At 47.5% G+C, this 14,197-nt stretch overlaps 3 protein-coding genes across 5 annotated transcripts in view; 1 reads left to right on the top strand and 2 right to left on the bottom strand.

Moving 5' to 3' along the window:
* The window catches only part of nipsnap3a (nipsnap homolog 3A (C. elegans)), a 3,784-nt gene extending 2,252 nt beyond the window's left edge, over positions 1–1,532 (bottom strand). Inside the window, exons 1-3 of the mRNA XM_083905852.1 lie at positions 1,414–1,532; positions 659–866; position 1 (exon numbers count right to left, since the gene is read on the bottom strand). The exon at position 1 is cut by the window's left edge and continues 161 nt beyond it. Coding sequence (XP_083761978.1) covers position 1; positions 659–866; positions 1,414–1,473 — 269 coding nt within the window. The 5' untranslated portion in view covers positions 1,474–1,532. The remainder of the gene's footprint in view (positions 2–658; positions 867–1,413) is intronic.
* A 417-nt stretch (positions 1,533–1,949) lies between these two features.
* Positions 1,950–5,085, top strand: noa1 (nitric oxide associated 1; the record flags this gene model as incomplete). 2 transcript variants are annotated; one of them, XM_083905851.1, is made up of 9 exons in its annotated part: positions 1,950–2,148; positions 2,270–3,217; positions 3,292–3,456; positions 3,626–3,763; positions 3,891–3,967; positions 4,062–4,193; positions 4,266–4,382; positions 4,515–4,632; positions 4,772–5,085. In XM_083905851.1, 9 exons carry the CDS (start codon positions 1,950–1,952, stop codon positions 4,963–4,965), a joined length of 2,088 nt encoding a protein of 695 aa, XP_083761977.1. In that variant the 3' UTR covers positions 4,966–5,085. The 2 variants fall into 2 exon arrangements, with proteins under 2 accessions (XP_083761977.1, XP_083761976.1); XM_083905850.1 differs by having other exon boundaries at positions 3,626–3,775.
* A 146-nt stretch (positions 5,086–5,231) lies between these two features.
* Positions 5,232–12,142, bottom strand: rest (RE1-silencing transcription factor). 2 transcript variants are annotated; one of them, XM_083905847.1, is made up of 6 exons: positions 12,019–12,142; positions 9,946–10,215; positions 8,750–9,283; positions 8,507–8,667; positions 8,334–8,417; positions 5,232–7,704 (listed from the first exon to the last, which is right to left on the bottom strand). In XM_083905847.1, the coding sequence occupies exons 2-6, from the start codon at positions 10,191–10,193 to the stop codon at positions 6,005–6,007; spliced, it is 2,727 nt and encodes a 908-aa protein (XP_083761973.1). In that variant the 5' UTR covers positions 10,194–10,215; positions 12,019–12,142; the 3' UTR covers positions 5,232–6,004. The 2 variants fall into 2 exon arrangements, with proteins under 2 accessions (XP_083761973.1, XP_083761974.1); XM_083905848.1 differs by having other exon boundaries at positions 8,750–9,277.
* Between the last annotated feature and the right edge of the window lie 2,055 nt (positions 12,143–14,197).

The raw sequence follows: 14,197 nt of genomic DNA, 5'->3' as shown, positions 1-14,197 counted from the left end.
TCTGAGGTCAGAGGTCACATGACAAAGGAGGAGGCGGAGCTTCAACATTTAGATGGTGAAAAAAGTTGCTGCATATCCACGTACGTTTGTACACTGGTAATAATATATGTACACGTATATACTGCATATACATATACACAAATATATACCTGTATTTGTATAAATATATGTGTATTTTTGTGTATAATTGTGTGTATAGACGGTATATAATAATGTGAAAATAGATGTGTGTATATATATATGTATAATATGTATATATATATAACAGTATATACAGTCTCACGTGTTCTTACTTCATGTTGATGAGTTCAGTGTATGTATAATATATGTGTATATAAGTACATAAACTCACTGTACTCCCATATGTGAATATGTACATGTGTATATAAGTACATAAACTTACCTTACTCCCATATGTGTACATGTACATGTGTATATAAGTACATAAACTCACCGTACTCCCATATGTGTACATGTACATGTGTATATAAGTACATAAACTCACCGTACTCCCATATGTGTACATGTACATGTGTATATAAGTACATAAACTCACCGTACTCCCATATGTGTACATGTACATGTGTATATAAGTACATAAACTCACCGTACTCCCATATGTGTACATGTACATGTGTATATAAGTACATAAACTCACCGTACTCCCATATGTGGAATACCTGGTTCAGACCTCCGTACTCGACGCTCCAGTAACCAATCAGCTGTGAGTGGGCGGTCCTCAGGTGGATCTTGTCATTGGTCAGTTTGAGGAAGGAGGAGTTCTGGTCTGGACGGAGACAGTAGGTGCGGAACTCATAGAAGGTTTTGTGTTCCTGCTGGGGACCAGAGGACAGACGCACACGAGGCTGCAGAGAGGAGACACGAGGACAGAGGTCTCACTCTGACAAGAAAACTGAGGAACACATCATAAAAATTTTTTATGACAACAGAACAACAATAATAATAATAATATTAATGATAAACAAACAATAATAATGAGATCAAGCCAGTGTTGTTGGTCAGATGCTGCCCCCTGGTGACGAAAATAAAGAATTACAGACAGATACGTGACTGATGACCATGAACCTTTAGACTGTGTGTGTGTGTGTGTGTGTGTGTGTGTGTGTGTGTGTGTCCTCAGGTTCACGAAGGTCAGTCCAAGACAACGAGGACAAAACAACAAAGTAGTCAAAGACAGAGACAGTGTCTCACTGTCTGTGTCTGTGTCTGTGTCTCTGTGTCTGTGTCTCCAACAGAAGTTGAGGACAAACTTTAAACTTCTAAAGGTTTATAGTTGAGGACATGTTGTCTTCTCTCACGTTCTGACGTTGAACTTTTTCAGGATTAAAAGTTAGTGTATGTGTGTGTGTGTGTGTGTGTGCGAGCGTATGCGCGTGCATGCGCGAGTCTCACCTGTGCAGCACGCGCAGCTCCTCCTCCTCTCTTCAGAAAAAAGCTCGTGAGTCTCAACATGATGGAACTGAACTGACTGAGAACTCGAGAATTCAGACGAAACCGGAAATGACGTGCCGGAAACGCTTCTCTGTGAACACCGCCTCCTCATGACGTATGTTTACCAGTGTTTTAGTCGAACAATCGATAAACAAACATCATCATCATTATCGTTGTTGTGGTTTGACCTGGTTTTCTCAGCAGAGTGAGACCTCCTGTCCTCCTGTCCTCATGTCCTCACGTCCTCACGTCCTCACTGTCCTCATGTCCTCACGTCCTCACTGTCTCCTCTGACGTCACGCTGATCGTCTTATCACCTGACACGCGGTTTTGTTTTGAATTAAATGAAAAGAAAACGTTTTTTTCAACAGACGACGACTTTGACGTCACTTCCGTGCAGGAAGTCTCTCTCTCTCACACACACACACACACACACAGAGGCAGAGCTGCCGGCGCGTGCTCAGGCTTCACGGTGAACTGTTGTTTGGACCAGAACCATGGCTCACGTGTCTCACGTGTACCGAGTGTCTCGTGGGTGGCTCCGCCCCCTCCTCTGTCGGTTCTCCGCTGCGGTACCGGCCGCGGGTCCGGGTCCGGGTCCGGGTCTGAGCCGGCGGCTGAGCAGCAGACCCGGAGCTCGCAGCTGCACCGTGGACCCGAACCTGGAGGAAGAGTTCGTGTTCGTGGACGTGACAGGTGAGCGCCCCCTGCTGCTCACTTCCTGTTTACACACACACGTGGTCATGTGACCTCAGTGACACAGTGATGATGTGTGAAATGATTGACCTCTGTGTGACCTCTGACCTCTGACCTTCAGGTCCAGACCCTGGTCCAGAGGACAAAGACCTTCTGCACCAGTTGAGCCGGGCTTCCTCTGCTCCGCCCCCGGCCCCGCCCCCTGCCTCCACCCCCCACAAACAGCTGCGGTCCCTGGAGCGACAGCTGCAGGTGTTGAGGGGCGGGGACATGAAGGAGGCGGAGCCTGAGGCTCTGATCCAGTTCCAGGACGTGAACTTCCCGCTCCACGAAAACCTCTCGGCTTCAAAAACCAAGACGAAGAAGAAGGCGGAGCCTAAAGGCGTGCACAAAATCTTCGGGACTCCCGACGCAGACGAGCCCTACAGCGCCACCTGCTGCTCGGGCTGCGGCGCCGTCCTTCACTGCACGGCGCTCCACGCCCCCGGGTTCGTACCCAGCGAGAAATACAAGGTGCTGCTGCAGGAGGGGCGACTGGGCGGAGCCACCTGCCAGCGCTGCCACCTGCTCACCCACCACCAGAGGGCGCTCCACCTGCAGGTGTCCAGAGACGAATACCGCGCAGTGGTGCAGAAGCTCCGCCCCCACCGGGCGCTGGTTCTTCTGGTGGTCGACCTTCTGGACCTCCCGCGCTCCATCGTCCCCGACCTGCCGCAGCTGGTCGGCGCCAACAAACACGTGGTCGTCCTCGGCAACAAGATCGACCTCCTGCCCGGCGACGCCCCCGGGTTCTTAGGGCGGATCAAGCGTCAGCTGGCGCTTTACTGTCAGGAGGCGGGGTTTGGGAGCCAGGTCACCGACATCCACCTCATCAGCGCCAAGACGGGCTACGGCGTGGAGGAGCTGGTCTCCGCCCTGCAGCGCTCCTGGAAGTACAAAGGCGACGTTTACCTGGTGGGCGTGGCCAACGCCGGCAAGTCCACGCTCTTCAACACGCTGCTCACGTCCGACTTCTGCAAGTCCAACGCCGTGGACGTCGTCCACAAGGCCACCATCTCACCATGGCCCGGTGAGACCACGCCCACTGTCGTGATGATGTCATAGATGATGATGTCATTGATGATGTCACGGTGTGTGTTTCAGGAACCACTCTCAATCTGCTCAAGTTTCCCATCGTCAATCCGACGCCGTTCCGAATGTTCCGGCGCCAACAGCGGCTGAGGGAGGCGGCCAAACAGACGGACGACGAGCTGTCACATGACGAGAGGCGGAGACTGCAAGATTTCAGGAGGCAGGGCTATTTTGTGGGTAAGTGTGTGGGGGCGGAGTCACAGGGGGCGCTGTGCCAATCTTAGCTGACATCCTGATGGGCGGAGTTACATCCTTACCTGTTTGTTTACATGTTTGTGTGTTTGTTTACATGTTTGTGTGTTTGTTTACATGTTTGTTTACACTTTTGTGTGTTTGTTTACTGGAGGTCGCGTGGGTCAAACGTTCCGTGCTGACGTCAGATCGACCGCTGGTGAGATCCAGTTTGATCCGGATCGCCTGGCGTTTGGCGAGGATGAAGAAAATGATGATGATGATGATAAGGCGTCGACCGCTGAGGTCACAGGTGAGGTCACAGGTGAGGTCACAGGTGAGGTCACAGGTGAGGTCACAGGTGAGGTCACAGGTGAGGTCACAGCTGGCTTCTCTCTCTCTCTCTCTGATTGGCTGACCTCTGACCTTTGACCTCTCAGGTGTGGGGCGGGCGGCGGTGGATCTGAAGGACGCTCACTGGTTGTACGACACGCCGGGCATCATGAAGGAGGACGATGTGAGTCCTGTTGACTCCGCCCCTTTTTTGTGTGTCGTGAGAGTAGGAGGAGGAGCCAGAATAATCTCTCTCTCTCTCTCTGTCTCTCGCCCAGATCCTGGACCTGCTGACAGAACAGGAAGTGAGGTCAGTGCTTCCTGTTCGGGCCGTCGTCCCACGCACCTTCATCCTGAAGCCCGGGACCTCACTGTTCGTGGGGGGCGTGGCCAGGATCGACTTCATACAGGTGACACTAACGGATTGATAAGATGTATTGAGATATTAATTATTAATTATTTATTATTGATTGATTGATCAGGGACTGAAGTCGTGCTGGTTCACCGTCCTGGCCTCCAGTCTTGTCCCTGTTCACATCACCAGTTTGGACAAAGCCGACGCTCTTTATGAGAAACACGCAGGACACGCCCTTCTGCAGGTGAATCATATGGTCACAGAGGTCACATGGTCACAGAGGTCACATGGTCTCAGAGGTCACATGGTCTGTTGTATGAGGTCAGTTCCTGAGTCTAAACCGGTCTGTAATGTGTGTGTGTGTGTGTGTGTGTAGGTTCCTGTGGGAGGGTCTGAGCGTATGAAGCAGTTTCCAGAGTTGGTTCCACAGGATGTGAGATTAAAGGGGCGTGGCTACCTGGAGGCAGCTGCTGACATCACACTGTCATCAGCAGGTTATTGATCAGTGATTATTAGACTGTGATGGTGAGAAAACACAAGGTTCTGTCCCATCTCTCAACTGTCCTCTTGTCTGTCCTCCGTCTGTCCTCCGTCTGTCCTCCGTCTGTCCTCCGTCTGTCCTCTCGTCTCCAGGGTGGGTGGCGGTCACGGCGGTGGAAGGAGACGAGGTCGTGCTGAAGGTCCACGGTCCGGCGGCGGCTGGTTTTGGCGTGAGGACGCCGCCGCTGCTTCCTCACGTCGTGACTCTGAAAGGAAAACGCATCAGAAAATCCAGCGCGTACAAAACCATGAAGACGCCAACGCTGTCCACCAGAGACAGGAAGTGATGTCATCAGAGACCCATGTTGCTCCTGTACAGCCAGCAGGGGTCAGAGTTCAGATTAAAATTATATGTTTCACCATTTCAAAGTAAAAGTTCACTTAAAGACTTGAACAAATTATTCTTATAGAAAGACACACCCACTGCGGCCCAGGAAAGACACGCCCACTGCAGCCGTGTTGTGAATGGCTGATTCACTTTCAGTTAAAATCACTGTGAAAACATGAAGAAAACTTTTTTTTTTACACAAAGTGTCAATAAATGTCAACAGCGGCAAATTAAACATGAACTTTATTTAAAAAAACAAACAAACAGGAAGTTAGTTGAAGCTCATTACAAAATAAAAGCTTTGACGTCTTATCTGTTTGACCTTTATTTTGAAGAACTGCTCACAAATGTCCAGCTTTGACTTTGGCCAAAGTTAAAGGACAGGACGGTCACCTGACCATCCAAGACTCCACCCACTGCCAATCAACGCGAACAACGTGAAGTAGTACTGGGTTTAAACAAAGGTCAAAGGGCAGCGTCATGTTTCGTCCTTCCTGTCTCCTTTACTTCCTGGACACGCCCACCACGCGGCGAGCGACTCCACTGTTTATTGCACAAACACAGAAACACGACTCGTCTGTTTTAACTCTGAGGGGGCGGAGCTAAAGTAACACAGACGCTAATGATTGTCAAAGGCACTGACGGTTTTCAAAATAAAATACGCTACATGTTGCCATAACCACGTGGAAGAATAAACAAAAACAAATGGTGAACTTTAACCTGTGGAGGGCAGTGTTGCAGTTCTTCCTGAAAACACCAGGGGGCAGTACGTCGTCCTCAAAGGTCAAAGTTTACAGTGAAGGTTAATTTTCTGTTTAGAATTGAACTCTTTGCTTCAGTTTATATTTCTATGAGCTGACCTGACAGCGCCCCCTGGTGTTAGGTGAGCTGACCTGACAGCGCCCCCTGGTGTTAGGTGAGCTGACCTGACAGCGCCCCCTGGTGGCACCTTTTGGTTTCAGAGTGAAATGTTTTGACAGTTTGATAGAAACGGGCGTTCACTTCTGACCTCGGGAGGCGTGGTCCATGTGGGAGGCGTGGTCTATGTAGTAGACGTTGACCAGGTGGCGGTTAAGGTGGCGGCGATAATCCACCTCCACAGGAAACGTGCGGTCACAGAAGACGCACAGGTGGCTCTTGAGCTCCGTGGGCGTGGGGATCTCGTCCGTGGGCGTCTCGGGGTCGTTGGACGCCTTCCCCGACCTGACGCCGTTGAGCCCGGAGTCGTCACTGCCCTCGGAGGCGCTGTCGCTGATGTCACTTCCTCCCTCGTGGCTGCTGTGAATCCCCTCGTCGTCTTCGGGTTCTGAAGCTTTGACTCTCTGACTCTGGAGCAAAGACGGTGGAGATGAGGGTTTGAGGAAGGCGGGGCCAGCAGAGGGCGAGTCAGCTGAGCTGCAGGTGGGCGGAGCATCTGTCTTCTCAGAGGTGGGCGTGTCCGTGTCTTTCTTGTTGGACGTCCTGGTTGTCTCAGTGAGAGCTTCAGCTGAAGCTGGCTTGGGCTGAAGCGTCTCTGCGGTGCTGCCATTCTTCAGTCTCCTGGTCTTGGCCGGGGTCTCAGGTGAGGTCTGGGTCTCAGGTGTGGTCTGGGTCTCAGGTGAGGTCAGGGTCTCAGGTGAGGTCAGGGTCTCAGGTGAGGTCAGGGTCTCAGGTGAGGTCTTGGTGGAAAGATCTAGAGCCTCCACTCTTTTCCTCTTCACTGCCTTTGCTTTGACCTTCTTGTCCTTTTGGATCTTCTGGTCTGGTTTTGGTTGTGGAGTTTTCTCGGACTTCTTTGATCCATTCTTCCTGGTCTTGTGGTTCTTCTCTGGCTTGGACTTGTCTTCCTCCTTCTTCTGCCTCAGGGTTCTTTCGTCCTTGGCTCTTTGTTGGTCCAGGTTCTCAGACTGTGTTTGGTCTGCTTGGTCGTGGACAGTCAGCAGCTTCTTAGCTCTCCTCTTGATGGCAGCAGTGGTTTCTGTCTGGGTTTCTTTGGCGGGGGCGGAGCTTCCTGTGGGAGTGGTCTCTGTCTTCTTCAGTCTGGTTGAGATCTTCTTCTCTGGCTCCACTTTGTCCTTCGTCTTCACGACTTTCTCCGTGGACTTCCCCACAGCCTTGTCTGTTGTCTCGCTCTGCACTGGTTGGCTGACGCTGGGTCTGCTGCTCTTTCTGATGGACAGATTGATGGGACTTGAGTCCACAGCCGCCGCCTCCTCGTCCTCCTCCTTGTCCTCGTCCTCCTCCTTGTCCTCGTCCTCTTCCTTGTCCTCGTCCTCCTCCTTGTCCTCGTCCTCCTCCTTGTCCTCGACCTCCTCTTCATTGTCCACGTCAAAGTCCTCGTCCACGCTGGATGAATGGTCTACCTTGCTTCCTCTGGTGACTCCATGCTCCTCAGCACCATCAGAAGAGCGTTTCTTGACCCTCAGTTTGACCTTGGACACGTCCATGGAGACGCTGCAGCCCGAGTGTCTGGACTTGATGTGATACTGAAGGTTACACTTCTTAGATGCGGCGTATTTACAGAGCGGACACAGGAACTGACGTGGTTTCAGGTGGAGTTCCACGTGCTTCTTGAAGTTGCTGCGGTCTGCGGTCTTGTAGTCGCAGTAAGGACAGGACAGAGGTTTAGGACCGTTGTGGACCTGCCGGACGTGGCGGGTCACCTCGTGCTGATTGGCTGCCAGGTAGTTACAGCTCTCACATTTGAACGGACGCTCGCCTGCAGAAGAGGACGAGATGTTATCATGTGATCACGTTATCATGTCATCACGTTATCACGTCATCACGTCATCACGTCATCACGTCATCACGTTATCATGTTATCATGTGATCACGTGATCATGTTATGATGAGGCAGCAGCAGCAGGTACAGGTAAATACAGTCTTCTGTGTTTACGTTCATGAGGAAAAAGCAAAAGGAACATTTAAGGTATTCTCAATACTTTCTGTACACACTGTATATACACACACGTGTATATATACATACATATATATGTATATACACACACTTGTGCACATATACATAAAATATATACAATATATGTGTATATATACATAGATATATATACACATATATATCTATATATATAAACACTATATGTATACTTGCTGTATATAACACACTGAACATGCAATAGACACACAACAACAACACAACAGACAGTGTGGTTTTACCATGTTAATCCTCTGCTTCAGTGAGAGCGACAACAACAACAACAACAACAACAACAGCTGTGTTAATAAACAACACACACTTTCTATCATCAATGACTCAATAATACACTAAAAAAACCGTATACAGTGATGCACACTCCCGTCCAGCAGGTGGCAGTAATGCAGCAGTCTCACCTGAGTGTGTCCTCATGTGTCGGGTCAGGTGTGTCTTCTGTGCGCTGGAATAGTCGCAGTAAGGACACTGGAAGGGCCGCACACCTGGACAACAGCACAGGTCAAAGGGTCACAGGGTCAGTTAGTGTGAGGGGGCGGGGCTGTGGGTGATGTGGGCGGGGCTATGGACGTACCTGTGTGTGTGTGGATGTGTTGGATGTAGTTGCTCTTCCTGTCAGAGAAGTAAGAACACTGACTGCAGGTGTGCAGTTTGCTGGGGAAGTGGTTCCTCAGGTGTTTCCTCCAGTGATACTGACTCACTGTGGTGTACGGACACAACGTGCACTTAAACACCCTGCGCACACACGCACACACACACACTGGTTACTCTGCTGACGGTGTGATGTGGGTGTTGTCATGACGACGGTGAGTGTTACCTGTGGTCGTCGCCCTCTTTGCTGTGGTGCTTCAGGTGAGCGATGTAGTGGTCGTATCTGTTGGTGTTGTAGCCGCAGCGCTCGCACCGGATCACGCCTTTGATGTCCACCGCTGGCCCCGCCTCTCCTCCCGAAGGGGGCTGGGCCTCAGGGGTCTCCGCCTCCTTGCTCCTGGTCTTGCTCCGCCCCTCCACACGGTTGACCACCATCATCTTGCTGACGCTGTGGCTGCTCAGATGTTCCACAAAGTCGCTCTCGCTCTGAGCCTGGAAGTGACAGGGCTTACAGTGGAAGGGTTTCTTCTTCTTCACCTCGTCTTTACGCTTCTCCGTCTGCTGCTCAGGTGTGGGTGGGGCCGTGGGCGGGGCCGTGGAGGGGCGGGGCTGAGGGGGCTGGGACAGGTCTTCAGCTTTGTTCTTCTCTACGTCTCCGACATCGCTCGCACCGACGACCTCAGCGCTAACGGGACGAGGAGGAGACGACGAGTACTCCACGATACAAACCTCCACGTTCTTCTGCTCGTCGTAGCTGTACCTGACACACAGGTGAGGGGACGGGTCAGGTGACGGGTCAGGTGACAGGTCAGGTGACAGGTCAGGTGACAGGTCAGGTCAGGTGACAGGTCAGGTCAAGTGACGGGTCAGGTGACAGGTCAGGTGAGGGGACGGGTCAGGTGACGGGTCAGGTGACAGGTCAGGTGACAGGTCAGGTGACAGGTCAGGTGACAGGTCAGGTCAGGTGACGGGTCAGGTGACAGGTCAGGTGACAGGTCAGGTGACAGGTCAGGTGACAGGTCAGGTGACAGGTCAGGTCAGGTGACAGGTCAGGTGACGGGCCAGGTGACAGGTCAGGTGACAGGTCAGGTGAGGGGACGGGTCAGGTGACGGGTCAGGGGACAGGTCAGGTGACGGGTCAGGTGACGGGTCAGGTGACAGGTCAGGTGACAGGTCAGGTGACAGGTCAGGTCAGGTGACGGGTCAGGTGACAGGTGACGGGTCAGGTGACAGGTCAGGTGAGGGGACGGGTCAGGTGACGGGTCAGGGGACAGGTCAGGTGACGGGTCAGGTGACAGGTCAGGTAAAGGGTCAGGTAACAGGTCATGTGACGGGTCAGGTCAATTGACAGATCAGGTGACGGGTCAGGTCAGGTGACACAGAGGTCATGTGACCTCAGACACATACAGGTGACACACTCACCTGATGACGCTGTCGTCCTCACTGTCTGAATAACTACATCCCACCGTCTTCAGCTCCATCATCTCCTTCTCGTCGGCCATGCTGCCGTCACAGCCGCCCTCGCTCACCGCCGCCACCACGTTGGCGAGCATCACCAGCTGAGGGGCGGGCAGCACGTTCTTTGACATGTCACTGAGACTGTGACCGTCGTCCATCAGAGACACGCCCACAGGAAACGCGTCCACTGAAAACGCCGTCTGAGCGGCCATGTTCAGATCGGCACACGGAGACCTGCAAAAGGACGAGGTCAAAGGTCAGAGCCGGTCCACACAGAGGGACAGTGTCACATGTTTTGGTCACGCTTTTAGAGGCTTTGACCAATCACAGAGCAGGTCAGAGAGGGGGCGTGTCCCCCGTTGGTTTCAGGTTGGAACATAAAAAAGTCAACAACGACTTCTGGACGAAAGCTAACATCAAGGCGGCCATTTTGTTTAGAAACAGCCACCTGTGAACAAACTCCTCCTCCTCACACTTTAATGGTGAGTGTTTGTGAGATGTTTTCATCAATAACTGATTCATAATAATCACTCATTAACTCCATAACTGATTCATAATAATCTCTCATTAACTCATTAACTGATTCATAATAATCTCTCATTAACTCCATAAGTGATTCATAATAATCACTCATTAACTAATTAACTGATTCATAATAATCTCTCATTAACTCATTAACTGATTCATAATAATCACTCATTAACTCATTAACTGATTCATAATAATCTCTCATTAACTCCATAACTGATTTATAATAATCACTCATTAACTCAATAACTGATTCATAATAATCACTCATTAACTCATTAACTGATTCATAATAATCTCTCATTAACTCCATAACTGATTCATAATAATCTCTCATTAACTCCATAACTGATTTATAATAATCACTCATTAACTCCATAACTGATTCATAATAATCACTCATTAACTCATTAACTGATTCATAATAATCTCTCATTAACTCCATAACTGATTCATAATAATCTCTCATTAACTCCATAACTGATTTATAATAATCACTCATTAACTCAATAACTGATTCATAATAATCACTCATTAACTCATTAACTGATTCATAATAATCTCTCATTAACTCAATAACTGATTCATAATAATCACTCATTAACTCATTAACTGATTCATAATAATCTCTCATTAACTCAATAACTGATTCATAATAATCACTCATTAACTCAATAACTGATTCATAATAATCACTCATTAACTCATTAACTGATTCATAATAATCTCTCATTAACTCAATAACTGATTCATAATAATTTCACTCATTAACTGGTTCATAATAATAATCACTCATTAACTCAATGTTTTGGTCAGAGTCAAATTTCACTCCGTCACTCAAAATGAGTCCGTCCGCCATTTTGAAACAGCACCACAGTTCAGTCGACAGCGACACAAGTTTCACTGAGTTTAGACAAAGCTCAACATGAACAGATTATTCACGTCATCACAATGACTGAATGAATCTAACACACACACACACACACAGAAGAAGCGGGAAGTGATTTCAGTTGGAGACGAAACTCACAGTAAAACCAGTAAAAACCGTAAAAACCGGTTCAAACGCACTTTTAAAGCACTTTCTGACAGAGTGAAACACTTTAAACCGTCTTTAAACACTTTAAAAACACTTTAAAAACACTTTAAAACACTTTAAAACACTTTGTTCTGACCGCGCAGCTGTTTCCGTCTTTAAATCAACTTTGCTCCGTCAGCTCCACCGTCTCAGTGCCTGTTTCGTGGCGGAGGTTTGGTGCTCTGTGAGGCCGCGGAGGAGGAGACAGAGGCGGCTGTGGAGTGTGTGAGTGTTAGCCATGGTCCTGATCAGCCCCGGACAGCGACCTCCTCCACCTCCTCCTCCTCCACCTCCTCCTCATTCCTCCTCCTCCTCCTTCTTCTCCACCTCACCGCCTCCATTTTACTTTTCCTGCCCTAAACTTCAGCCCCAGCCCCGCGGCTCTTGCCCGGTTCTGGCCCGCCGCTGTGACCCGCTGTGACCCGTTCACTCACCGGCTCCTCCGTCACTGTCTCTCCCGGGGTTCCGTCGACTTTCGTCCGCCTCAGAGTTCCTTTTCCTCGACGATCCGTGAAACGCGGAGAAAAGTGAAGACGAACAAGTTTCCTCACATTCCTCCACAGCAGCAGCAGCGGGGGCGTGGCCTGCTGCTGTGACGTCAGCGTGTCGCTCAGCCTGGAACCAGGAAGTGTAGTTTTTGTAGATGTTTGTTATGATGTTTAATGAGAAGATTAGAAGTTCTTCTTTTATGACAAATAGATCAATAATGGAATTATATTCAAGAGGGTTAATGTTATTATACTTATTATAAAGTTATGATAAAGTTAATACAGTTATGATACAGTTATGAAACAGTTGTAATACAGTTATGATACAGTCATCATGTCAATGGGTTAACCCTAACCCATCACTTTTATAACTTTAACCTTTTTAATCGTCATGTTCAACATAAAGCGTCTTAGTTTGACGTCTTAAATTAAAGTTTTACTTCAATTTATTCTCCACACATTTCTTGATTTCTTGACATCATATTTTCTTTCTTTGAATGTGTTGTACACACTTGCAGATACTTTGTATATACTTGTACATACTTTGTATACACTTGCGCATACATTGTACATACTTGTACATACTTTGTATATACTTACATACTTTGTATATACTTGTACATACTTTGTTTACACTTGCACATACTTTGTATACACTTGTACATACTTTGTATACACTTGTACATAATTTTTTTTATACACTTACATACTTTGTATATACTTGTACATACTTTGTTTACACTTGCACATACATTGTAAATACTTGTACATACATTCTATATACTTGTATATACTTGTACATACATTGTATATACTTGTACATACATTGTATACACTTGTACATACCTTGTATACACTTGTACACACATTGTATATACTTACATACTTTGTATATACTTGTACATACTTTGTATATACTTGTACATACTTTGTATATACTTGCACATACATTGTATATGCTTACATACTTTGTATATACTTGTACATACATTGTATATACGTGTACATACTTTGTATACACTTACCCATCCTGTAATGTTACAGTGTTGCCTCATGATGTTTAAATAAAGTTTCTCATGAGCAGCTGCTGGAGAAGATTGATACAAATGTAACACTGACTTTAAACACTAGAGGGCAGTGAAGGCTGGAGATGAGGAAGTGTGTGTGTGTGTGTGTGTGTGTGTGTGTGTGTGTGTGTGTGTGTGTGTGTGTGTGTGTGTGTGTGTGTGTGTGTGTGTGTGTGTGTGTGTGTGTGTGTGTGTGTGAGTGTGTGTGTGTGTGTGTGTGTATGTGTGTGAGTGTGTGTGTGTGTGTGTATGTGTGTGAGTGTGTATGTGTGTCTGTGTGTGTGTGTGTGTGTGTGGGGGGGGGGGGGTGGGGTGTGTATGTGTGTGTGTGTGTGTGTGACATACTTGTCTAACGTGTTCCTGAGTAAACGTTGAACAGCAGTGATTCACTCACTCATTAACTCAGTGTAAACAGTTTAATTAAACAATGATCAAATCAAACATCAAAAGAACGTTTAAAAAGGTGAGAGAGTGAGAGAGTCAGAGGGTGAGAGAGGGAGAAATACTACTCATAATACTCATGTGTTCATACTAATACTCATGTGTTCAAACTAATACTCATGTGTTCATACTAATACTCGTGTTCATAATAATACTCATGTGTTCATACTAATACTCTTGTGTTCATAATAATACTCGTGTTCATAATAATACTCATGTGTTCATAATAATACTTGTGTTCATAATAATACTCATGTGTTCATACTAATACTCGTGTTCATAATAATACTCATGTGTTCATACTAATACTCATGTGTTCATACTAATACTCATGTGTTCATAATAATACTCATGTGTTCATACTAATACTCGTGTTCATAATAATACTCATGTGTTCATAATAATACTCATGTGTTCATACTAATACTCATGTGTTCATAATAATACTCATGTGTTCATAATAATACTCATGTGTTCATAATAATACTCATGTGTTCATACTAATACTCATGTGTTCATACTCGTACTCATGTGTTCATACTAATACTCATGTGTTCATAATAATACTCATGTGTTCATACTAATACTCATGTGTTCATACTAATACTCATGTGTTC

The sequence above is a fragment of the Microchirus variegatus genome (assembly GCF_963457635.1).
Source record: "Microchirus variegatus genome assembly, chromosome: 19".
NCBI classification, from domain to species: domain Eukaryota; kingdom Metazoa; phylum Chordata; class Actinopteri; order Pleuronectiformes; family Soleidae; genus Microchirus; species Microchirus variegatus.
The sequence above is the reverse complement of the archived record's forward strand: the minus strand, read 5'-3'. Positions and strand labels throughout refer to the sequence as shown.

Bases quoted from the DNA above. Each gene is read 5' to 3' on its own strand.
- rest (XM_083905847.1), bottom strand. From the start codon at position 10,193: ATGGCCGCTCAGACGGCGTTTTCAGTGGACGCGTTTCCTGTGGGCGTG. The intron at 8,668-8,749 runs GTAACACTCACC...GTGTGTGCGCAG, and splicing joins AAAGAGGGCGACGACCACAG to GGTGTTTAAGTGCACGTTGT. The intron at 8,418-8,506 runs GTACGTCCATAG...GCTGTTGTCCAG, and splicing joins ACACATCCACACACACACAG to GTGTGCGGCCCTTCCAGTGT.